At 40.7% G+C, this 25,239-nt stretch overlaps 1 protein-coding gene and 1 non-coding gene across 7 annotated transcripts in view; both read right to left on the bottom strand.

Annotated features, from left to right (window-relative positions):
* The window catches only part of ATF7IP2 (activating transcription factor 7 interacting protein 2), a 130,166-nt gene that overhangs the window by 9,395 nt on the left and 95,532 nt on the right, over positions 1–25,239 (bottom strand). For 4 of the 6 annotated variants that reach the window (XM_012448295.3, XM_012448296.3, XM_012448297.2 and 1 more), the window contains exons 7-11: positions 19,470–19,543; positions 18,215–18,270; positions 17,837–17,903; positions 13,464–13,549; positions 10,755–12,611 (exon numbers count right to left, since the gene is read on the bottom strand). In XM_012448295.3, the coding sequence (XP_012303718.1) occupies positions 12,198–12,611; positions 13,464–13,549; positions 17,837–17,903; positions 18,215–18,270; positions 19,470–19,543 (697 nt within the window). In that variant the 3' untranslated portion in view covers positions 10,755–12,197. Of the gene's footprint in view, positions 1–5,972; positions 6,467–10,754; positions 12,612–13,463; positions 13,550–17,836; positions 17,904–18,214; positions 18,271–19,469; positions 19,544–25,239 lie in introns of those variants that run through there. The other 2 variants (XM_064362451.1, XM_064362450.1) reach the window with 2 other exon arrangements.
* LOC135269190 (U6 spliceosomal RNA) lies at positions 7,991–8,097 on the bottom strand. Its single transcript, XR_010337483.1, has one exon. It is a non-coding gene; the product is annotated as a U6 spliceosomal RNA (small nuclear RNA).

Genomic DNA, 25,239 nt, shown 5'->3' with positions numbered 1-25,239 from the left:
CATGCGCTGAATAAGGAGACCCCTGCAAACAAGCTTTGTGTGAGCAACATTGCTGTTTATTCACCCGGGTGAGGGCAGGCTGAGTCCAAAAAGTGAGTCAGTGAAGGGCGGTGGGATAGGAGTTGGTTTTATAGGTTTGAGGTGGGCAGTGGAAAGTTACAGAAGTTAAAGTTTAGGGCAGTTTTTTGCAAGCTGGGAGGGAGTTGTAGAGTGTGGAGTCACGAGGCTGACCAACATCCATTACAAATTCCAATGGCCTTATCAATTGTGGGAATAAGGAACAATAGAGAATGTCTTAAAGTTAAGTAGGCACCACAGGGGTTGATTATTTCTTCCTCTTTTCATGGTCTTTCAGTTACTTTAGATTTTCCAGGAACTCATCTGGAGTGTCCATGTAGGTCACAGAGGTTAACATGGGGTCGCCAGTCAGCCTAAAAGACCTTACATTCCTGTCTTTTTATATTGGTAATGTAAGGGAAAAAGAAGTGGAGAGTGGAGGGCAGTGGAATATTAGAACGTCTAGCACAGAGGGGTGATGGGGCGATGTTTCTCAGGGCTTCTTCGAGTGGGATTGGGGTGGCATAGAAACCTAAAATGGGAAATAATTTAGACTGCTGGGAGATCTTGGGGCAAGGGGTGATACTGTGGGGCTGCTAGGAGGAGCATTCTTGTATTGACTGATTGGTTATTGCTTGTATATGATTTGTAGGAATGGAGAGATTAATTGGAAAACACAATAAGAGAGAAACATAAGCATCAGAGGAGTAAGGATTGGAAGAAGCCATGACTCCCAATTAGAGAATGTCTCGCCAGCCCAGCCAGGTCCAGAATAACCATTTGCCTTACTAGTGAGCTTTTGGGCTCTGTCTTTTAATTTGCTGATGGCATCATATATGAGGCCGGACTGGTTTACATAAAAACAACATTCTTCATTTAGGAATAGGCAAAGACCTCCTTTTTCAGCAGTCAGTAAATCTAGGCCTCTGCGGTTTTGGAGGACAACTGCAGCTGGGGAATGTACCCGAGCTTGAAGAAGGGATGGTGATTGAGGTAATTCTGCGACGCTAGCAGAGAAATCATCAGGCTGCAGAAGGTGACGATTGAAGTGGTAGGGCCTGCCATGCCTGTGCCGAGTGCAGCAGTAATTCCTAACCCCGCAAGTACGGGGATCAATGGAATGACCCGCTTGTGTCGTGTCGGGACCACAAGGGGAAGAGGGAGGCTTTTGTTTCCATTGGCAAAGTGAATTTTTGGAGTAAGGAGAACTAGGGTACGAGTGCCTGTCCAGTTGGTAGGAGGGCAGATGTGAGAAGAAGAACCACAGAAGAAAGTCCTTGGCCTAGACAGAACTGGAAGTGTAAACTGAAAAGGTGAGAAAGTGTTCTGGGAGAGCTGGGGTCTCGTACCCAGATGCCCAGGGAACCAGCAAGCGCTGCGGCCGTTAAAGGTTGTGGCGGGATTTGGTGGGGTAACTGTGTGGGGAGAGCTGTTGTTTTCATGGTGTATGAGAAAGCATTTGGTATTTATAAGTAACCACTTACTTTGACTAACAAGATTGGGTATGAGCAGAGAATGGGGGCGAGATTAAGAGTGAGTATGAGGCCGGGCGCGGTGGCTCAAGCCTGTAATCCCAGCACTTTGGGAGGCCGAGGCGGGTGGATCACGAGGTCAAGAGATCGAGACCATCCTGGTCGACATGGTGAAACCCCGTCTCTACTAATACAAAAAAAAAAATTAGCTGGGCACGGTGGCGCGTGCCTGTAATCCCAGCTACTCAGGAGGCTGAGGCAGGAGAATTGCCTGAACCCAGGAGGCGGAGATTGCGGTGAGCCGAGATCGCGCCATTGCACTCCAGCCTGGGTATCAAGAGCGAAACTCCGTCTCAAAAAAAAAAAAAAAAAAAAAAAAAAAAAAAAAAAAAGAGTGAGTATGAAAGAAAAGAAGAGGACTTTATTGGGGTGGAAGAACTGGAGAGTTCCCTGACACTGAACATGATCTATCCACTCGGAGGGAGAATTAAGGGTGGCAGGCTGAGGGTAAAACCAAGAAATATCAGCTGTAATTGCCTGGAGGAAAAGTGTCCACAGGCAACTTAAACAAAAGCAGGGCATGTAAAAGTGAATGAGCACAGAGAATTTGAGCACAGTTGGACCGAAAATACTCCTTTCTGAGGTGTGGCTTAAGTAGTAGGGCAACTGCATTAAATCGTGGTGTTAGGAAAAAGATGCCGAATAAAAGTAAAAGGTATGTTAGGTTTCTATAGGGTCACTCTTCCATGATGAGGATATGGGTGAGTTTACGACAAGTGGGGGAGGGTGCTTGCGACTTCTAGGAGGAGGCGGAGAAGTCAGGCTGATTGTCAGATGGAGACAGCTTTATCCTGGAATGATGGACCCACTGGGGAGGGTCTTGTAGACGGACAGCAGTTGGGGTGCTGTCGACGATCAGGAAGGGCCCTGTCCACCGAGGTTGCAGAGACCGAGGGGTTAGGCTTTTAACTAGGACTGAACTTCTGACTAGGGTGTTTGCATATGGCTAAGTGTCTGGAATGAGTAAGAGGAAATTAGCAGCCTGGTGGATTTCATGTCTGGCCTGCTGGAGGACTGGAAGATAGTCACCAAGAGGACTGGTGACTCGAATAAGGTGAGGCCCAAGCAAAAGGTGTGGCCATATAGGAGTTTAAAGGGGCTATGGGACCTTGCGGGTTCTTTACGAGGGGCTTAAGTCCTGAGTCCTCTGCAGTGGATAACTCTGGCCTTGGCTGGGAGGAGAGCGGCCTTAAGAAGGGTTTTCATTAAGACCCCTGTGTGGTGAGAAAACCTTTCTGCCCATATAACAGCATGCTGGTGAAGAATGTGGAAGGTGTATTTAGAAATTAAACTTTGGAGATTGTGAGAGCTGTAGAGGGTAAGTGGGGCATGGCCTGTAATTTTGAGGGATTCTAAGAGTATCAGGGCGGCAGCTCCTGCTGCAGGTAGGCATGAGGCCAGCCCAGGACTGTGAGGCCAAGGTGTTGGATAAAAAGGCTACAGGCTGTGGGCCTGGCTCCCGTGTAAGAATCCAGATGAGACAGCCTTTTATGTCTGCTGTGTAGGGAGACAAGCGTTGAGAGGAGTTGGGGAGCGCTGAAGTAGGAGCAGTCTCTAAGGCCTTCTTTAGAGAATGGAAGGAAGAATTTTTGGTGTATGGGGTCAGCTAAGTTTCCTCTTGTAAGTTCATAAAGTGGTTTGTTTAGGAGGGCAAAACCCAGTAAACAGTATCCTCCAACGCCTAGGAAGGAGAGAAGCTGTTGTTTAGTGGGTGGGTTGGGGTTCGGGAAATTAACTGGATATGGTTGGCAGGGAGAGCGCGTGTATGCTGGTGAAGCATTATTACAGATGGGGAAGAAATTTGGGTTTTAGACAAAAGCGTTTTTGAGGTCAAGTACAGAACAGAGTTGTGGAAGGGGGTATGGAAGATAGGAGGGTGTAGGGGTTTGGTACAACCAAGTGGATGGGAAGTACAATCTGGCTGATGAGGCAGAGGTCTTGGCCTAGTCTGTAGAATTTGTCTGGGTTTTGGACAGCTAGGATAGAGGACTTGGAAGGAGAGTTGATAGGAATGAAAAGGCCGTGTTGCAGTAATCGAGTAATAACAGGCTTTTGGCCTTTTAAGGCTTACGCAGGGATGGGGTACTGGTCCTGGGCAGGATAAGGGTGGTTAGGTTTTAAGGGGATGATGAGGGGTGAGTGACTTGTAGCCAGGGATGGGGAGGTGGTGTCCCACACCCTAGGGTAAAGGTAGTGGGATATAAGGAGAGTTACAAAGGGAGGTAAGTGTATGGGGAGGACGGCGGCAATCAGGTGTGGCTGTAGTCCAGGAATAGTTAAGGAGGCAGATGATTTTGCTAGGATATCTCGGCCTAACAGGGCAACTGGACCAGTGGGCATGATTAGGAAGGAATGTGGAAAGGAGTGCTGGCCTGATTGACACCAGACTTGGGGAGTGTTAGAGGCCTGGAGGCCTTGCCATCAATTCCCACAACAGTTAATGAAGCCAAGGAGACGGGTCCATGAAAAGAAGGCAGCGTGGGGTGGTGGTCCCCTTGTTGATTAAGAAGGGGATGGACTTATCCTCCACTGTGAGAATTACCTGAAGCTTGGCATCCGTGATGGTCCAGGGGGCCTCCAAGATAGTCAGGCAGCATCAGTCTTCAGTCACCAAGCTGAGGAAATCTGGGAAGGATTCGGTCCAGGAACTTTGGGTTGGAGTTCCCGGACCATAATCCTTCGGTCCGCGAGCTCTGGGAACAGTGACATGAGTGGGACAGTCTGACTTTCTGTGGGGGTCCCACACAGATGGGGCCAGGCTTAGAAGGAATCCCAGGCTGCGGGCATTCCTTGGCCCAGTGGCCAGGTTTCCGACAGTTGAAGCAAGGTCCAGGAGGGGCAGCTGGACGCTGCAGTCCGGGCACTTTGAAGTCTTTGTGAGCCGGTGGTGTGACTGGGGTTTGTCTTATGGCAGAGGCAGCAACTCTAGTTCTGAGATGTGCTACCACTGGGCAGCTTCTTCCCTATTATCTAAAACTCTGAAGGCGAGGTTGGTTAATCCTTGTTGTGGGGTTTGAGGGCCAGATTCTAATTTCTGTAGCTTTTTTGTAATGTCAGGGCCTGATTGGGTGATAAAATGCATATTAATCATTTTTTTAGGGATGAGAATGGAAGGATGACATTTAAGTCACTCTGGGTGTTAAGTATTGGAGGATCTGATGAAAAGGAGCCTAAGTGTTGGCTGATTTGGGAAAGGTTGGACAAAGAGAAAGGAACGTGCACCCTGAGTGTGCGTTCGGGCAGGGGCAGAGGAATCAGCCTCTGGACTAACCTATAAGCCGGACTGGGTGTGAGGTGGGGAGGTGATAGGAGGGGTGTAAGGAGGTGGGTTGTAGGCAGAGGAAGAGGAGGGAGGCTCTGGGTTGGGGGGGGATGTTAGGGCCTGGATTAGGGCCTGGTTTAGACAGGCGGGGAGGAGAAAGGTCCAAAAGTGTCCATGGACAAGGAGGATTCGGATCACCAGCAGAGGCAGGAGGGGCAGATCGAAGGGAGAGAAGGAAAATTTGGGATGGGCTGCCTTGACAACAGAGATCAGGGAGGGATTGGAGTGTAAAAAAATACCTGGACGTCAGGCACCTCAGTCCATTTGCCCATTCATTGACAAAAATTGTCTAGGTCTCGAAGAATAGAAAAACTGAAAATGCCACTTTCTGGCCATTGGGAACCATTGTCTAATTTGTATTGAGGGCAGGCCACATTACAGAAAAAAAATGAGACATTTAGGTTTCAGATCAGGCGACAGTTGAAGAGGTTTTAGGTTTTTTAGGACACAGGCTAGAGGTGAAGGCAGAGGAATAGAGGGCGGAATATTGCCCCTGGCAAAGGAGATTAAGCTTAAAGAAAAGAGTGCAGTAGAGATGAGGAGAAGGAGTGAGCAGCTTCCAGGGTTTTCAGTAGGCATCCCTGACCAAGTCCTGGGCTGTAATGTGGGCGAGTGATCAAGGCAAGTGTCCCCGTTATTGACCAGACACCAAGGGAAGACTCTTCCTGAGTCCGTGATCGACATTGGAGTTTTTTAGCGAGAGGGAGAGACCTGTCTCCTCTGTCTCTACACAGATAAAGAGTGTCTCCTTTGTCTCTACTGAAAGGAGAGACATTTAAAGGAAAAGAGAGAGAAAGATGGAGAAACATGTCTTTTCTTCTCTGAAGGAAAAGAGCGAGAAAGAGGGAGAGACGTTATTTCCTCTTTCTCTGAAGGAAAAGAGAAAGAATGAGGGAGAGACTTCTTACCTGATCTGAAGGTGGCGAGAGGGCTGTTTGGCATGCTAAGTACGAGCTGTTGGTCTGGTCTGATGTGTTGAGGTCTCAGGTGGGTCTCCTCCCATAGGGGCAGCAGGGACTGGGGGCTGGTCTCCCCAAAGGAGTACCCCTATCCCAGGTTTCTGGCACCAAATGTTAAAATGCGTGGTCTGAATGAAGAGACCCCCACCCCTGCCCTGAAACAGGCTTTGTGTGAGCAGTAAGTCTGTTTATTCACCCCAGTATGAGTGGGCTGAGTCCAAAGAGAGTCAGCGGAGGGCGGTGGGATAGGAGTTGGTTTTATAGGTTTAGGGTAGGCAGTGGAAAGTTACAGAAGTTACAGTTTAGGGTGTGGTTTTGCAAGCTGGGAGGAGGTCATAGGGTCTGGAGTCACAAGGTTGACCAAGGTTGGTTACAAACTCCAATCGCCTTATCAGTTGATGCAGGGTGGGGGTGGGGAGGAACAATAGAAGAATGTGTCAAGTTAATTAGGCTCCGCAGGCATTGCTCATTCTTCCTCTTTTCATGGTCTTCCAATTACTTCAGACTTTCTAATTCTGGGAGGCCATCCAGAGGTGTATGTGTCGGTCATGGCGGTTGCCATGGCGTCCATGGCACCGTCAGTCAGTCTAAAAGACCTTACAAACACAAATTTGTAAACTTTCTTAAAACACTGTAAGATTTTTTTTTTTTTTTTAGTTCATCAGCTTTCATTAGTATTAGTGTATTTTATGTATTTTATGTATTTTATCATGGGAAGATGATTCTTCTTCCCATGTGGCTCAGGGAAGCCAAAAGGTTGGACTTCCCCGGTTTAAAGCAAGCAGGCAAGGGTCGGGCTGTGACTGAGAGGTGGTCACTGCAGCATATCTGCACAGCGCGTGCAGGGTGTGGGGTTCACTGGAGCAAGTCAGGCAGGTTGTATCTAGCTATCCCGTGGGGAGGTGGTCCCCAGGATAAGGGCAGACATCTGGATGGGTAACACTGAGGAACTGGAAGGAGGTGGAGAACTGGAAATTGGAACTAAGCCCTACTTCTGGTATGGGAAAGTGTAACTTGTATTCAAAATGGAACCATAGAAATGCAAATTAAAACCACAATGAGATTCCACCTTACTTCTGCAAGAATGACCATAATTAGAGTCGAAAAACAATGGTACTGGGATGGATGTGGTGAAAGGAACATTTTTACACTGCTGGTGGCAATGTAAATTAGTACAACTACTATGTAAAACAGTCTGCCTCAAAGAACTAAAAGCAGATCTACCATTTGATCCAGCAATCCCACTACTGGGTATTTACACAAAGGAAAAGAAGTCATCATATGAAAAAGACACATGCACACGTTTATAGCAGCACAGTTTGCAATTGCAAAGACATGAAACCAACCTACGTGCCCACTGACCAAGGAGTAAATAAAAAAAAATGTGGTATATACACACCATGGAATACTCAGTCATGAAAACGAATAAAACAATGTCTTTGGCAGCAACTTGGATGGAGCTGGTGTTCTAAGTGAAGTAACAGGAATGGAAAAACAAATACCATATGTTCTTTTTTTGTTTGTATTTTGAGATGGAGTCTCACTCTGTCGCCTGGGCTGGAATGTAGTGGCACAATCTCGGCTCACTGCAACCTCCGCCTCCCAGCGTCAAGCAATTCTCCTGCCTCAGCCTCCTGAGTAGCTGGGATTACAGGCATGCACTACCACACCCAGCTAATTTTTCTTTTTCTTTCTCTCATTTTTTTTTGAGATGGAGTTTCACTCTTGTTGCCCAGGCTGGAGTGCAATGGTGCGATCTTGGGTCACTGCAACCACTACCTCCTGTGTTCAAGCAATTCTCCTGCCTTCCAACTAGCTGGGATTACAGGCATGTGCCATCATGCCTGGCTAATTTTGTATTTTTAGTAGAGACGGGGTTTCTCCATGTTGGTCAAGCTGGTCTCAAACTCCCAGCCTCAGGTGATCTGGCCACCTCAGCCTCCCAAACTGCTGGGATTACAGGCATGAGCCACTGTGCCCGGCCTAATTTTTGTATTTTTTAATAGAGACAAGGTTTCACCATGTTGGTTAGGCTGGTCTTGAACTCCTCACCTCAAGCAATCCACCAACCTTGGCCTCATGAAGTGCTGGGATTATAGGCATGAGCCACCCACACGGCCAAAAACAAATGGAGTTTCACGAATTTGCGTATCATCCTTGCACAGGGGCCATGCTAATCTTCTCTGTATCATTCCAATTTTAGTCTATGTGATGCCAAAGTGAGCGCTGTTATTACTTTTAAGTGGGAGATAAGCTATGAGGATGCAAAAACATAGGGAATGATAGAATGGAGTTTGTGGAATTGGGGTAGGGTGAGATTGGGAGGTGAGTGAGGGATAAAAGACTACATACTGGGTACAGTGTACACTGCTTGGGTGACAGGTCTAATAAAATCTTACAATTTACCACTAAAGAATTTATCCATGTAACCAAAAACTACCTGTACCCCAAAAACTATTGAAATAAAAAGCTAATGGAACCATAAAATTGTAAGAATTTACCACACTCATTTATTCTTTACAATGGCACTGTATGTATCTATTAGGATTGTTAGTCTTTTTTTTTTTTTTTTTTTTTTAATTTTCTGAGACAGAGTTTTGCTCTTGTTGCCCAGGCTGGAGTGCAATGGTGCAATCTCAGCTCACTGTAGCCTCTGCCTCCACAAGGCAGGTTCAAGCGATTCTCTTGCCTCAGCCTCCCGAGTAGATGGGATTACAGGCATGTGCCACCATGCCCAGCTAATTTTTGTATTTTTTTTTTTTTCAGTAGAGATGAGGTTTTGCCAGGTTGGCCAGGCTGGTCTTGAATTCCTGACCTCAGGGTGATCTGCCCACCCCAGCCTCTCAAAGTACTGAGATTATAGGCATAAGCCCTTAAACCTGGCCTAGTCTTCTTAATAGAAGAACCAGTTAATTATGGAAAAAGAGGGAGAAGGAGGGAGGAAAGAAGGGGAAAAAAGAGAAGGGCAGAGAAGGGAAGGAAACCATTACAAATGCAGGCGGCCAGTACTGCCTACATTTTCCAAGTAGAGAAAAAGAAGGCTCAGAGACATAACACGTGTTGCCCAAATCAGTAAGTGTTGGAACTGACTTTCAGAGCCAAGGGTGTATTTGTGAAGTCCATATTCTAGCACACACCAGTGAATGAGATATGCTGCTTTCCAACATAGGTTGGGAAGCTATTGCCCTCCTTAACTCCTCAGTAAGGTTGCTCTTCCTGTGTCCTGGGAGTCCCTGCTACAGAACATCTAGATCTCTCATGGAGCTAGAATTGTTCCCATGCGAGAGCTGACTGTTCCCTCTGTCTGCTGTGGAGCCTGGAGTCACCATCAGTCAGCCAGGAGGCAGGCTGTTGGGGAGGAAGGTTGGATGTGGATGGGAGCAAGTACAAACTGAAACCTGGGTTACCAATCCCACCTTGAAGCCACGGGAATGATGGGCTGTGGGAAAAACATGCAGCAGCACCCGTGTGTGCCCTGTACTTGGACAGGCTGGAGGTGACTCTGGTGGCAGCTGCAGGTCCATCAACTAGCAGATCAGCAACAGGGCACACCAGCTGCCTCGTTCTGATATCCTGCACTGCCCTTGAGAACCTAAGATATGTGATGTCATTTCACTTCTGCTCTCCAAATCTCAGGCAATGTCTCATGATCAGTGTCTCTAGGATTCCTAATGATTCCATGGGACTCTCCATAGTCTTTTTTCAATATATTCAATTGTCACTCATCACTGTTTGATTCCGTTACTTGATGAAGTTATAAAGGCTTCCCAGTGAAGTATAGGAAGCATTTTGTGGGGTGGGTGAGGGTGTGGGTTCTCTGTACTGTCTGTGCTTCTAGCAGGACTTTCTTGTCCTTAGGCTGGCTGGCTCCTTCCTGGTGTCACTGATGTTTTAACACTTGAGGATATGGCTGGGCACGGTGACTCATGCCTAATACCAGCACTTTGGGAGGCCAATGAGGGTGGATCATGAGTTTAGGAGATAGAAAACATCCTGGCCAAGATGGTGAAACCCCATCTCTACTAAAATACAAAAAATTAGCCAGGCGTGGTGCTGCGTACCTGCAGTTCTAGCTACTTGGGAGGCTGAGGCAGGAGAACTGCTTGAACCTGGGAGGTGGAGGTTGCAGTGAGCAGAGATTATGCCACTGCACTCCAGCCTGGGGCAACAGAGGGAGATTCCATGTCAAAGAACAAAACAAAAACCTAGTTGAGGATCTGCCTATAATCCAAGCACTCTGGGAGGCTGAGGCAGAAGGATCCCTTGAGCTCCAGAGTTTGAGATCAGGTTGGGCAACACAGTGGGACCTCAATACTAAATTTCGAAAAAATTAGCCATGCATGGTGGTGCACACCTGCAGTCCCAGCTACTTGAGGGGCTAAGGTAGGAGGATCACTTGGGTCCAAGAAGTGGAGGCTGCAGGGACACTGATGGTGGTGCCACTGCACTCCGGCCTGGGGAACAGACCCTATCTGAAAAACAAATGAACAAACAGAACAGTTGATCTTGCCCCTGCCTCTCCAAAAGGCAAAACAGTAATGCTTTCTGAGGTACCACCTCTAAGATATTTGCTGTCAGCCTTTCTCCCTCATCCTGTGATCATAAAGGCTGATTTGCTAGAGATTTGAGCATCTATCATCCTTCCAGATGGCACACTGGTTGCAGATGTAGGTTCACTTGGTGATGTGTACCAAAATTTTGTTTATGGGCTGTGTCTTTGGGCTTCACAGTGAGTGAATGTCTAGACCATGGCAATCACAGGGTGAAATCCTCACCCAGGGTGTGCTCTGAGCTGGAAATGGGAGTTCACAGGGTAGTTCGTTTCATGAATGAGAATCTGGCTCTTTCAGTGGCAATTTTCTTAAAAATAAAGACACAGGAGACTGCAAAAAATAACAGCTTTATTACTTAAGATGTGAGCATTTACAAAATGCCAGGGAAAACCATTCCCTATTTTGAGCCTCTGAGGCCTGAACTTTCACCATGTACCATGAAAAAATGCCTCTTTTAAACATTTGGGATTATTTTTGATTCTTAACATCAAAATACTTTTTAATGTATTTTAAATGTATTTTAAAGTATTTTTAATTGTATTAAAAATACTTTAATACAAGATACACCAAATCTCTGTTCAGTTAATTAGGCTGCTCGTACTAGTAACAGCTCCACTTCCGTCTCTACTCAGGAAGAGGTGGGCACAAGACACATCTATCTGAGCTCCTTAGTATTTGTGTTCTGAAGACTGAGGGCTGCCAGGAAATGATCAAAGGGTAGCATCTAGGAAATCAGCAAACTAAAGGCTCAAATCTAAGGTGGAAAATCCATTCTCAACTGAAACAGCAGGTTGGATAATACTTTCATAAGATACGGTTTTGTGTACACAGCACACAATGTTTAACAAATTTTATTATGTGTAAATCTACAAACAGATTTAGGGAAAACCTCCAGGCTATTTCCCCAAATAACTGACAAACTACAAAACAAAACAAAAAAGAGGAGGAAGGGCACAAATGAATAGCCCATTTGCAAGCTGAATAGAATGGGAAGCCATTTCTTTACACCAAATCTTTTAATTTTTGGCTGGTCACAGTGGCTAATGCCTGTAATCCCAACACTTCGGGAGGCCAAGGCGGGTAAATCACCTGAGGTCAGGAGTTCGAGACCAGCCTGACCAACAAGGTGAAACCCCGTCTCTATTAAAAATACAAAAATTAGCCAGGCATGGTGGCAGGTGCCTGTACCAGCTACTTGGGAGGCTGTGACAGGAGAACTGCTTGAACCTGGGAGATGGAGGCTGCAGTGAGCCAAGATCACACCACTGCACTCCAGCCTGGGCAATGGAGTGAGACTCCATTAAAAATTTAGTAATTTATATTTACAAACAACACTTTTAGTAATTTATTTTTATCTTGGTAGAGGTGCACCCCAGGGATGATCTGGCCCTCAGTCAAGAGTTGATTTTTCCTGTAGCTATGCTGACCACAGGAGATCACTAAAAGTGGATTATTAATGGAGGAAACAGTGGCTGCTTGTATTCTAGTTCTTCTGATAGAAGCAGCAGTTCCACAGTGGCCAAAGGTATTGTTCACAACACACCACAGCAACGTAGGCCCATGACAGCATGTGTTTTAGAACTTATCCACTGGAAGGACATATTTAATACAAATCAGCAATTCATCAAATTACTGGCCACCTAACAACATATAGAAAAGGACTGTCCCAGTAGAAAGGGTTCACAATCTGAGCTGGCCTTTTACAATGGCAAATACTGTTACAGTAACATTGTAAACAAAATGAAAAAAAGGTATCATAATTACTGAAGACCTTTTAGGTAAGATTTTCAGAAAACCCAGGGATGGATTTTATGTCACAGAATGGTCCGTATCGTCCAAAAATATCTTTTGATTGGACAGTAAAATAATATTTGTTGGAAGCTAAAAACTGAGATAAAGTACAGGCCATTGGGAGTGGTAAAGCTTTAACTTCTCCAATCTTCTTCCAAATCAACTTATTATTAGGGTTCTCATAACACAGGAAGAGGTGGTAGCTGTCTACAGGAGCACACTTGGGATTGATTTTGGTTATATTCCAAGTCAGAGCAATGCCATTGGGTCTAAAAATCCGTTTCACTTTGAGCTCAGGCTTCTGGGGAGGAAGTGTGTCTCGGATTTTGTCTCCTAATTCAGGTAGTGGTGCTGGTGGTTCTGGGAGAGGTGGCAGGTGCTCAAAGAACTCAGGAACCTAAAAATACCATTGTAAGAAATTTTAGCTTTTAAAGTGGGCAGCTGCAGTTGTACAAATATGTATTTCCCATTCTTCATTTATCAAAATAATAAAAGGATATTTCAATAATATGTGAGGCTGAATCCAGTCCCTGAACCATAACCCTGTATTGGATTTAAGATCTGTGCACTCTGGAATATCACTAATCCAGATTAGGTTCTAGACATGTGGGATAAATCTTCCATCTCATTTCCAAATTGTGTTCTAAAACACTGTACTAATTTACATAAAAAGTGTCAGTGGGGCTAGGCATGGTGGCTTATGCCTGTAATCTCAGCACTTTGGGAGGCCGAGGTGGGTGGATCACCTGAGGTTAGGAATTCGAGACCAGTCTGATCAACATGGTGAAACCCAGTCTCTACTAAAAATAAAAAAATTAGTTGAGTATGATGGTGTGTGTCTGTAATCCCAGCTACTCGGAAGCTGAGGCAGGGGAATCACTTGAACCCAGAAGACGAAGGTTACAGTGAGCCTTGATCACACCACCATACTTTAGCCTGAGCCACAGAGCGAGATTTGGTCTCCAAAAAAAAATAAAAAGTGTCAGTGTCTGAGAATATCCTTTTCTTCCCATCCTCATCAACAATGGCTATTGCTTCTTTTCTAGTTAGTTCAGTAAAAAAAGTATTTGTTTTAATTTCTGTAGCTTCTGTAAAACTCTAGTCAGTTGTGTAAATAAGTAGATTCACAACAGCACATTAAATTGTTTTCTAAGCTGAAATGTGACCCAAATGTTCCTTCAAGAGTAAAACAGCTACTTCCCACTCAATTTAGAATAAATATTCCTTACAGAGCACTTGGTATCAGTACCTGGGCTGCATTTTGTGCCACTGGGATTGTTTCTTTTGAGCTTAAAACAGCTTTCACAGGTGACTCCAGGGCAGATACTGGACTTTCTGTGAACAATATAAGGTTTAAGAAGTAAATTTTATCTGCAGTAATCAATTCCATAGCCTTTAAGCATAAGTTTGCATCTTTGGTGGTAATTAAATGTGAATTAAAATTATAAAACTGTGAATTATGAAGATGCACTTAATTAAAAGTTCAAGATACAGAGGTACCAAATCAAATTTTTAAGCTGACAAAAGTTCCCCTCGAGGTAAACGCTTTAGTCATTATGCAACTGGGAACTAGGTACATTTACGCATAGGACAGAGATCTCTGATGGATGATTACAGGCAAATTTTCTTGTTAGGCCAACAAAGATATCCACAAACACAGAGCCATTTATAATCTATACCCAAGTTGTAGGAACTCAAACGAAAAATGATGTAGACTGGGGAAAAGAACAGGGGAAGGAGGAGAAACAGAAAGGAAAATAAAACAGATGGTGAGAGGAAGAAAGGAGGCAAACAGAAAATATGTGGGTGGGTGGCAGGAAAAGAAGGTACAAGTAGGTAAAAGAATGGATTGAAGACACCTGGGGAGACTGGGCGTAGTGGCTCACGCTTGTCATCCCAGAACTCTGAGACACTGAGGAGGGTAGATGACTTAAGGTCAAAAGTTCCAGATGAGCCTGGGCAACATAGTGACATCCCTCTCTACTAAAAATACAAAATTAGCTGGGCATGGTGGCACATGCCTTTCCTCCTAGCTACTCGGGAGGCTGAGATAGGAGAACTGCTTAAACCTGAGAGGCGGAGGTTGAAGTGGGCCAAGATGATGCCACTGCACTCCAGCCTGGTGACAGAAGACAGGGAAAAAAAAGGACTCAAAAAAAAAAACCCAAAAAACCCAACAACAAACAACAGTATTTCCAGTTCTAAATCACTGAGGAATTGCCAGACTGTCTTCCACAATGGTTGAACTAATTTACATTCCTGCAAATAGTGTAAACACATTCCTATTTCTCCACAACCTTGCCAGAATCTGTTTGACTTTTTATAATCAACATTCTGACTGATGTGAGACAGTACCTCATCGTGGTTTTGATTTGCATTAATCTGATGATCAGTGACGGAGAGTTTTTTTTCATGTTTGTTAGCCGCATGTATGTTTTCTTTTGAGAAATATCTGTTCATGTCTTTTGTCCACTTTTTAAATAAGGTTGTTTTTTTCTAATGGGTTTTTTTTTCTTGTAAATTTAAGTTCCTTATAGATTCTGGATATTAGATCTTAGTCAGATGAACAGATTACAAAAATTTTCTCCCATTCTGTATGTTGTCTGTTTGCTCTTATGATAGTTTCTTTTGCAGTACAGAAGCTCTTTAATTAGATACCATCATTTGTCAATTTTTGCTTTGTTGCAATTGCTTTTGGTGATTTAATCACAAAATTGCAATTTGACAGAGCAGTCTCATTACTGGATATACACCCAAAGGAATATAAATCATTCTAATATAAAGACACATGTATATGTTCACTGCAGCACTATTCACAATAGCAAAGACATGCAATCAACCCAAAGGCCTATCAATGATAGACTAGATAATGAAAATGTGGTACCTATATACCATGGAATAGTATGCAGTCATAAAAAGGAACAGTTGGGAGGCTGAGGTGGGCAGATCATGAGGTCAGGAAATTGAGACCATCTGGCCAACACAGTGAAACCCAGCCTCTACTAAAATAAAAAATAAAATTTCGCCAGCCATGGCGGTATGAGCCTGTAGTCCCAGCTACTTTGGAGGCTGAGGCAGGGGAATCGCTTTAACCAGGCGGGGATGCAGAGGTTGCACCACTGCACTCCAGCCTGGCGACAGCAAGACTCCATCTTTTTTTTTTTTAAAAAAGGAAGGAGATCCTGTGCTTTTCAGAGACATGGATGGAGCTGGAAGCCATTATCCTCAGCAAAGTAATGCAGGAACAGAAAACTAAATACCACATTTTCACTTATATGTGGGAGCTGAACAATGAGAACACACAGAAACAGGGAGGGGAACAACACACTCTAGGACTGTTGGGGAAAGGCAGGAGGTGGAGAGAGCATCAGGAAAAATAGCTAATGCATACTATGCTTAATACCTAGATGATGGGTTGATTGTGCAGCAAACCACCATGGCATACATTTACCTATGTAACAAACCTGCATATCCTGCACGTGTACCCCAGAACATAAAGTTTAAAACAAAAAAATGAAGAGTAAATACAGAGATGGTTAAGAAAACAGGCTTTATAATGGAAAGTCAATGAAAGTTGGGTAGCTAAAAATTTCAGAATTAAGCAGTAAAAACCATTTTAAGTCCATTTATATCCTATGATATACCTATTTAATATGTTTTATAAATCATTTTTCTTTTGACAAGGATGAACGAGATTCTGCATTGTTTACAAAACCTTCCTAGAAGTAATGACTTTATTATTTTAATCTGAAGTCTGTTCAGCTGTTTTGTACTTGTTTAATTAATAAGAGACAGATTTGTAAAATTACAATCCACAGGTTAAGAACTAATACAAATAACCTGCTTTAAATTTTTAACCAACAGTTGAATATTTAAAATATCCTAAACAAATATAATTTCTTATAAATAAGATTCCTTCTTCCAAGGCAGTAAGTCAACAGGCCCGTGGCAAATTAAAACAGACTACAAAAGAAACTCAACTTTATGATAATAAGGACTTTCATTCTAACCCAATTTTAATGTTTATTTCCTTTTTAAAGTACATCTCTTATAATCAAAGTTGAGTCTTGAATCTCCAGTGTAACAATGCTTTTCAATGGAGTGTTTAGACCATTTACATTTATTATCATTGTGGCTGGGTTTAAGTTGATCATTTTGCCTTTTGTTCTCTATGACTCATGTTTGTTCTTTGCTTTTTTTTTTTGGCTTCTCAGATTGGGTATTTTAAAAATTACACTTTATCATCACTATAGCTTTACTTCTATTTAAAAGAAAAAATTGTTGCTGTAGGCATTACCATATGTATCTTTAACTTATCACAGTCTAGTTTCAAATAACATTTGACACTACTTAAGAGCTTTATAACGGCGTATTTTCATTCCTGTGACTATCTTTTGCATTACTGTTTTCATCTTCTGACTTCTACATAAATTCTACAATATAGTTGTATTCCTTTGTGTATATCTACTTTCCATCTGGTATCTTTTACTATCACTTGAAGAACTTCCTTTATTTCTGATAGTAAAGGTCTGCTGGCAACAAATTTTGTTGATCTGAAAAATTTTAATTTTGCTCTATTTAAATTTATTTTTGTAGAGATGGGGTTTCGCTATGTTGCCTAGAATGGTCTCAAACTCCTGGCCTCAAGCCATCCTCCTGCCCTGACCTCCAAAAGCTGCTTTCATTTTTGAAAGACTTATTTTCTAGATAAACAATTACAGGTTGACAGGTTATTTTCCCCCAGTATTCTAATGAAGTTACTCAATTGTCCTTTGGCTTGCATTCTAGCCTAGAAATCTGTGAATTCTTTGTTCTTTTATCTACATTGTATTTTCATCTTTCTCCTTATCACTGGATTTCAGGAACTTGACTATGATATATCTTGTTATGACTTCTTTCGTGTTTATCCTACATGCATTTTATTAAACATCTTGGGTATGTGGGTTTATATTTTTCATTAAATTTGAATGAGACCTTATAACTGATCTCAGCTCTACAATTGTATTTCACTTCTTTTTCCTTAAATCCCTGAAAGATGAGACACTGCTGACACTTTCTCTCTCTACATTTTCACGTTATACCCCAGTTTATGCTTCGCTATGTGTCTTCTCAGCTGCTATACTAAAAAGTATGTACCAAAGGAAGAAATTTGTAGAAGTCCCAAATAAGCCAGATCTTTCAATGAGTTTATGAATAAACAAACTGTGATGCATCCACACAACAGGCTACTCTTGGCAATAAAGAGGAACACACTACTGATACACAACAATGGCGATGACCCTCAGCATTATGCTGAATCAAAGAAGTCAATCTCAGAAGGACACATATTACATTATCAAATTCATATAACATAACTATAGTACAGAACAGACTGGTGGTTGCCAGGGACTGGGCAGAAACAAGGTGTTGAGTATAAAGGGATAGTATGAAGGAGCCTTGTAGTGATGGAACAATTCTGTACTTTGACTATGATGGCAGTTACGTGAATCTGCACATATGCTAAAACTGTATAAACATACACACTAACATATTAAAACAAATTTCATGAGTAGGCCCAGTGCACTGTGAGTTGTTAACCTTTCCGTCCTTTTTAAAAAAGAAAGATCTAAAAAGTCCTTTTACCTGTATTGTAGTTGGAGAGGCCTTCTTTTGTCAAATCAATTACAGAATCAGGTTTCTTCTGTACAGCCTAAAAAATTGTTAATAAAAAATAAAACTTTGCCTCAATAGCTGAAAATGTTTTTAAAAATTTAAAAATGAATTTTTAAATTACCATTTAGAAACCAGATGGAACATTCTCTAATACTCTTGTGATTTAACTCTACTATTAAAAAGCTCTTATAAAATAGTATCATTACAAAATATGCTTATCATTAGCTGTCTCCTTTTCAATGTGTAAGTTGGACTAAAACTAAATCATCCACCATGTAGCAAACACTAAAGTTCCTTGAACTAGTATATTTAAATGAACAATATTCAGAGTCAGTATTTATTACCCACCATAACTTCAGCATTGGCAGAACTGCTGGAATGTCCTGATGTAATACTTCTGGTATCTGAAGGAAATTAGATATTTGACAAATTTATTAAATAATAGTTATGAACTTTGTGAAATATGAACACTAAAAATAGGGATACTAATCAGCTGTTAATTATATAATCATAAAAAGTAATTCAATTGACTTTACCTATTCCAAAGACTGACAATGGAATTTTTTTTTTAAAGAAAATGTAGTTTTGGGTCAAACAATTTTTTCTTTCTGTAACTTTACACCTATATTGGTAACTGTCTTATTTTTTTTAATCTACCTGGAAATTTGCATGAGAAAATATACTTGGAAATACACATACTTTTAATTCACAGTATCTTTAGACTAAAACTGCCTGACATGGCTTTGAAGCACTCTTCCTGGAACCAGTAGCAAGCCTCAGATAAATGCTTAACATCCTCTGTAACTCTCTGATTCACAATTTTAAGAGCCCAAACTGTGGGGATAATTAATTAAGTAGGTTTAAGTGGAAGCAAAGCTTTAAACTTAAGATGCAAATTCTCTAATATAGTAGAAAATGAAATGAAAATGGGAAATTTTGGATGAGAAATTATGAGCCAAACAAGATGGGCATTTTTTAGAGAGAGAGAAGTTATCATTGGAAATCCAAGGGTAATTTTTTTTTTTTTTGAGATGGAGTCTTGCTCTGTCACCCGGGCTGGAGTGCAGTGGCATGATCTCAGCTCACTGCAACCTCCACTTCCTGGGTTGAAGCAATTCTCCTGCCTCAGCCTCCCGAGTAGCTGGGATGACAGGCATGCACCACACCTGGCTAATTTTTGTATTCTTGGTAGAGACAGGGTTTCACCATGTTGGTCAGGCTGGTCTCAAACTCTTGACCTCATGATCTGCCCGCCTCGGCCTCCCAAAGTGCTGGGATTACAGGCATGAGCCACAATGCCCAGACTGACTAGACAAATTTTAAAACTGAAGTAGACTATAAGATAATATATAAAAAACAAAAAGACAAAAAACAAACCATCATTACCATCAATAAAAGGCCAGGTCAAACGATTAAAAATAATGTACATAAAAGTTAAGTAGTTTTACAACTTACAAAGTCATTAAACATGTAAAAGAAACAAAAGGCCATAAACTGATAAAACACAAGGTTAAAATGAAATATTAACCATGACATAAATTAAGCAAACATTAATTTAAGGCCTTCTAACTTGACAGATCATATTCTAATCAGCTTAAGATACCTGTTTGATTTGATGTAATTGGAGTTGTCAAATTAGGACTTTCCACAGAAATCAACATAACATCATCATTGTTACTAAAATGATAAAAAGAAATTAAAAACAAAAACTAAACATGCATTATCAGGCTTAAACATGCAATTAGTGGTTAGAAGTCCTCTAACTTAACATTTTATAATGTTTTAATTGAACAATCGTGGGGGCAAATAGAAATGGTAAAACCAAATGCCCCCAAAAAAACTCCATTTATTACCAATTCAGTTATATGACTGAAAGGTCATGAAAATCCAGTAATAGACCCATAAAATGTAGTAGGGATCTATTCACAATGATTCAAAAAATATGTATAATGTACAATGGACATAAATGTGTAAAACACACAAATATCACTTGAGCATATATATTGGCCTTTATAAAAATGAAACATCATGTAACTGAGAGAAATCTACTGAAAACCATAAAGACACCTCGGCCCTTAAAGTTAGAAAACTCTAACAAAGAAAATTATTTTAAAAAGAATTGCTACCACTCTTTATTGTATCTCTCCAGTAGCAGTATCTCTCCAGTAGCAATATTTACCACAAATGTTTTTAATTGAGGCAATGATGAAAAATGATGCTGATTATGGTTACAGAATATTCTGAGCCATTTTGACACTGAACTTTTTTGTTTTTACAAGTTCAACTTTTTTGTTTGAGACAGAGTTTCACTCTTGTTGTCCAGGCTGAAGTGCAATGGGGTGATCTCAGCTCACTGCAACCTCTACCTCCCGGGTTCAAGAGATTCTCCTGCCTCACCCTCTCAAGTAGCTGGGATTACAGGCATATGCCACCACGCCTGGCTAATGTTTGTATTTTTAGTAGAGATGGGGTTTCACCACGTTGGTCAGGATGGTCTCGACCTCCTGATCTCAGGGGATCTGCCCGCCTCAGCCTCCCAAAGTGCTGGGATGACAGGCATGAGCCACTGTGCCCAGCTCAATTATACCATTTTCTTGCACACATCTTATACTTTTACTGTTTGTATTTAGGTCTATGATCCATTTGAGTTAATTTTTGTTTATGGTATGAAATAAGAGCTGAGGTTCACTTTTTCCTCTATTCCAGCAACTTTTGTGGAAAAGACTGTCTTTTCCTGACAAGCTACCTTGGTACCTTTGTTGTAACCAATGAACTACATGTGTATTATCTAGTGTGTCAATTAGTCAACATACCTATCCCTGTGCCAAACTACTGTCTTAATACTACAGCTTTATAGTTAAGTCTTGAACAAAGATAGTGTAGTCTTCTAACTTTGTTCTTTCCCAACATTGTTTTCATCTTCTAGCTATTTGCATTTTCACATACACACACACACACACACACACACACACACTCTCTCTTAAAATTTTAAAAAAGAGAGACTCTTGCTCTGTCTCCCAGGCTGGAGTGCAGTGGTACAAATGTGTTTTGCTGCAGCCTGGACCTCCTGGAGTCAGAGGATCCTCTCGCCTCAGCCTCCTAAGTAGCTGGGATGACAGGCATGTGTCACTAGGCCTAATTTTTTTAAAAAAAATTAAAATGTTTATGTTGGCCAGGCTAGTCTTGAACTCCTGGCCACAAGTGATCCTCTTGCCCTAGCCTCCCAAGATGCTGGGATAATAAATGTAAACCATCATGCCTGGCCTAAACTTTTTAATCAGTTTTGTTACTTTCTACAGAAATGGATGAGACACTGACTGATACGCAATTTGCAGTGAGGTAACGTCTTAACAGTGAATTTTCTGGTTCATGAAAGTTGCATACCTCACCACTTATTTAGGTCTCCTTAAATTCTTCAGTAATACTTTGCAGTTTTAGGTTAGGTGGTTTTGGTTTATCCCTAAATATATTATGTTCTCTGATGTTATTGTAAATGGCATTCATTTTAAATTTCAAATTCCAATTGTTTCTTGCTTGTGTGTATATATAATTTCTAAACTATATATATTCACATATATAGGATGTAGTGTTTCTAACCAGTGTGTGTTGTGTGTATACACTATATAGAAACAAATAAATATTTTCTATTTGCCATATTTACAATGTCTGTCAGTCTATATTACTTTGTACAGAATCAAATTTCGATCTAATACTATTTTCCTTTTGCCTGAAAAAATCTCCTTCAAAATTTCTTGTAGTGTAGGTCTGTTGATGATATATTCTCTCACCCTTTTTTGGCTTAAAAAAGTCTGTTTTCCCCCTACAATTTTGAAACATATTTTCACTGGGTATAGAATTCTGTATGGACTTTTTTTTTTTTTAACCTTTCAATACTTTATAAGTATCTATTATCTTAAAATTTTAGAGATGTCTTAGAGTTTGCACAGGTTACAGCAAGAAGTCTGTTGGCATTCTTACTTTTTGTTCTTTTCTACCTGATGTGTCTTTTGTGCGGCTACTTTTTAAAATTTTTTCTTCATCGCTGACTTTCAGCAATCTGATGATGTGGTTTTCTATGCTTTTATGTTTCTTCTGCTTGGGACTTCTTAACTTTTTTCATTTATAGGTTTAGAATTTGTATCAACTATGGAAAATTTTCAGACATTGTATCTTCAAGCATTTGCTCAGCCCCTGCCTTGGTGATACTCCAATAATATGTGTATTAACTATTTATACTGTTCCATAGGTCTCTGATGCTCTGTTCATTGTTTTTTCAGTCTTTTTCTTCTCCATGCTTTAGACTGAATATTTTCCATACCTATTTCACTGATACTTAAAAAGAAATCAATACTTAACTACAATGTTATTAATTCTGCACACTCTATTTTTCACTTTAGTTACAATCTTTTTCATTTCTACATATTCAACTTGGGTCTTCTGTATTTTCCATTTCTCTCACATTCACGCTTTCCTCAACTGTTGTCATTATTTCTAACTAAGAAACAAAAACAAATATTTAAATCTAAATTTTATTAAGAATATTTGCTTTTTGGCTGGGCGCCATGGTTCACGCCTGTAATCCCAGCACTTTGGGAGGCGGGTGGATCACCTGAGGTCAGGAGTTTGAGACCAGCCAGGATAACATGGTGAAACCCTGTCTCTACTAAAAATACAAAAAATTAGCCAGGTGTGGTGAGAGCTCTACTTGGGAGGCTGAGGCAGAAGAATCGCTTGAACTCGTGAGGCAGAGGGTGCAATGAGCCAAGACTGCACAACTGCACTCCAGCCTAGGTGACAGAGCGAGACTCCATCTCAAAAAAAAACAAAGAATATTTGATTTTCTATCCACTTTGCCTTCTAGTAATTTCTTTCTTTTCTCAAATTTCTTTTGTATATATTTTTGTCTTCTAGTAATGGCAGTCATAAATTGGATGAAAGACTGAAAGCTCTATTTTTTGTTGCTAATCCATAAGAAAATTTTAAGTACTTAGGAGGTAAGGATTAGTATCTGGGACCCACCAAGGTAAAGAAGCCCTGGCAGACAGTCCAAGCTTTGAGATGGGATCCATGGTAGGCTATGTCTTAGGGACCAGAGTGAACTAGAGATAGAAGGAGCCTTACCAAAATTACCACAAGCAGAGAATTAACCTTGTTTTATGGCAAGATATCACTTAGCGCCTCAACAATTTTTCAGACTACAAGCATGCCAAAAAATACTGGAAACTGGCAGAAAAACAATAGAAACAGATGCACAGGTGATCCAAATACTGGAGTTAAAACAAGAGCATTAAAATAACTATGATTAATAATTTAAAAATACAAAAGATGGAGAAAACAGTTAAAACAGATGGGGCATTCATCAGAAAAGCAGAATCATCAGAAAAGCAGAAACTATGTAAAAAAGACAACACTGAAATTAAGTACAGTCGGTTCATATAAGACACCATTAGGGAAACAAGAAGACTGGGTCAGGAAAGATATTTATAATAAATGTATCTGATAAAAACACTTGAAAAGACAAAGCAAAAATCTTAATAAAAGAAGATATCCAAATGGCTAATAAACATGCAAATTTGCTTAATTTTCATTATTAGAAGGAAATAGAAATTAAAACCACAATGTAATGCTATACACCAGCATGGCTAAAAACAAAGAGATACAACCAGGAGTTAATAAGGATATGCAGTAATAAGAATCTCATGTACTTATAGTGGGAGTGTAACTTGGTACAACTTTTTTGGTAAACTGGCTGGTGGTATCTATTAGACCTCAAGATATGCATACCTTATGACCTAGCAATTCCACTTCTAGGCATATGTCCAACAGAAGTGTACATACGTACATTCACCAAAAGACATGAAAAAGAATGTTCACAGCAGCACCATTTATTTTCCCTGATCTGCAAACAATCTAAATGCCCATGAACTAAACAGTCAATAAAGCTAAGACCAAGCATTGTTTATAAAACAGAAGCAGGACTGCATATTAGACTCCAATGAGTAATGAATCCCTATCATGATCTTAGTATGACTTCTAAAGGAACACTGAAAAGAGTGTAATTTAAAAAGGTAATGGGAAATGGAAAGAAAGATTAATCCAAAAGATGGCTAAAACAGAGAGACAGAGATACATATGAGGAAAAGGACCATAAAACAGGACAAATAGAAAACTGGGAGTAAGATTGTAAAGATGAACCTTACACATCATTAAGATTACACTAAGCACAAATAACGTTTCTGATTAAAAGGTTATTTCCAGATTATATTAAAAAATATATATTTTCCATTAAGTAATTACCATGCTAGTGCCCATGCAGCCACTATTTAGGTAAGTAAATTTTAAATTATCAGCACTTCTGAAACCCCTATGCTTTTATTCTATATCATAAACTGACTCCCCATACATAGCGTATGTGGTACTAATCTCCTTGTTTTACTCTTTAGATTTACTATCCAGCTTAGAATTCCTGAAGCATGCACCTTCTGGTTATTTTTGAATTTAATTTAAATGGAATCATACTTTGTGGGAATAACCCATACTACTGCATGTGAATGCAGTTCCTTCATTTTAATTAATGTACAATATTCCACTTTATAGATTTACTGTAATTTCTTTTTCAACTATAGATGGATACTTTTTCCTTCCAGTTTTTTGCTGTTATGAAAACTGCTGCTAATAAACATTCCCATACATACATTCTATTGTATATCTACATGCAATAGATACACGTCTAACTAGGGTATATATCAAGAGATGGGACTGCCAGGTCAAAGGGTATTCAAATCTTTGATATTTCCAGATAATGCCAATTTTCTTTTAGAGTACTATACCAATTTATATACCCAACAACATAATATTAAATAAATACAATTTCCTTTATTTCAAAACCTCACTGAAACCCAGTAGTCAGATTTTTAAATGTATTTTTTCCTTACCTCATATGAAATATCTCATTGTGGTTTTAATTTGCATTTCCCTGATTACTAATGAAGATGAACACCTTTTCATATGTTTATTGGCCATTTCAAACTCCTCTTTTGTGAAGTGGACGCACAAGTCTTTTGCCCATTTTTCTTTTGTATTATCTGGCTTTTACTCATTAATTTGTTGAAGTTCTTTATATATATTCTAGGTACTAGTACTCTACAGGTTATATATGCTGCGAGTATCTTCACCTCAGACGGCCTGTCTTCTCACTACCTTTATAGTGCCTTTTGAGAAATAATGTGGTAAAATTACTCTTTCTTTTATGGCAAGGGCATTTATGTCCTAAGAAATCTTTCCCTATCCAAGTTCGTGAAGACATTCTATATCCTAAAAGCTTTATGATTTCCTTCAGATATTTTTAGTTCCTTAATCCACATGAGATTAGT

Source organism: Aotus nancymaae, unplaced genomic scaffold, assembly GCF_030222135.1.
Source record: "Aotus nancymaae isolate 86718 unplaced genomic scaffold, 86718_ANA_hifiasm-v0.15.2.pri h1tg000049l, whole genome shotgun sequence".
Lineage (NCBI taxonomy): Eukaryota > Metazoa > Chordata > Mammalia > Primates > Aotidae > Aotus > Aotus nancymaae.
This window is presented reverse-complemented; position numbering and strand designations above follow the sequence as displayed.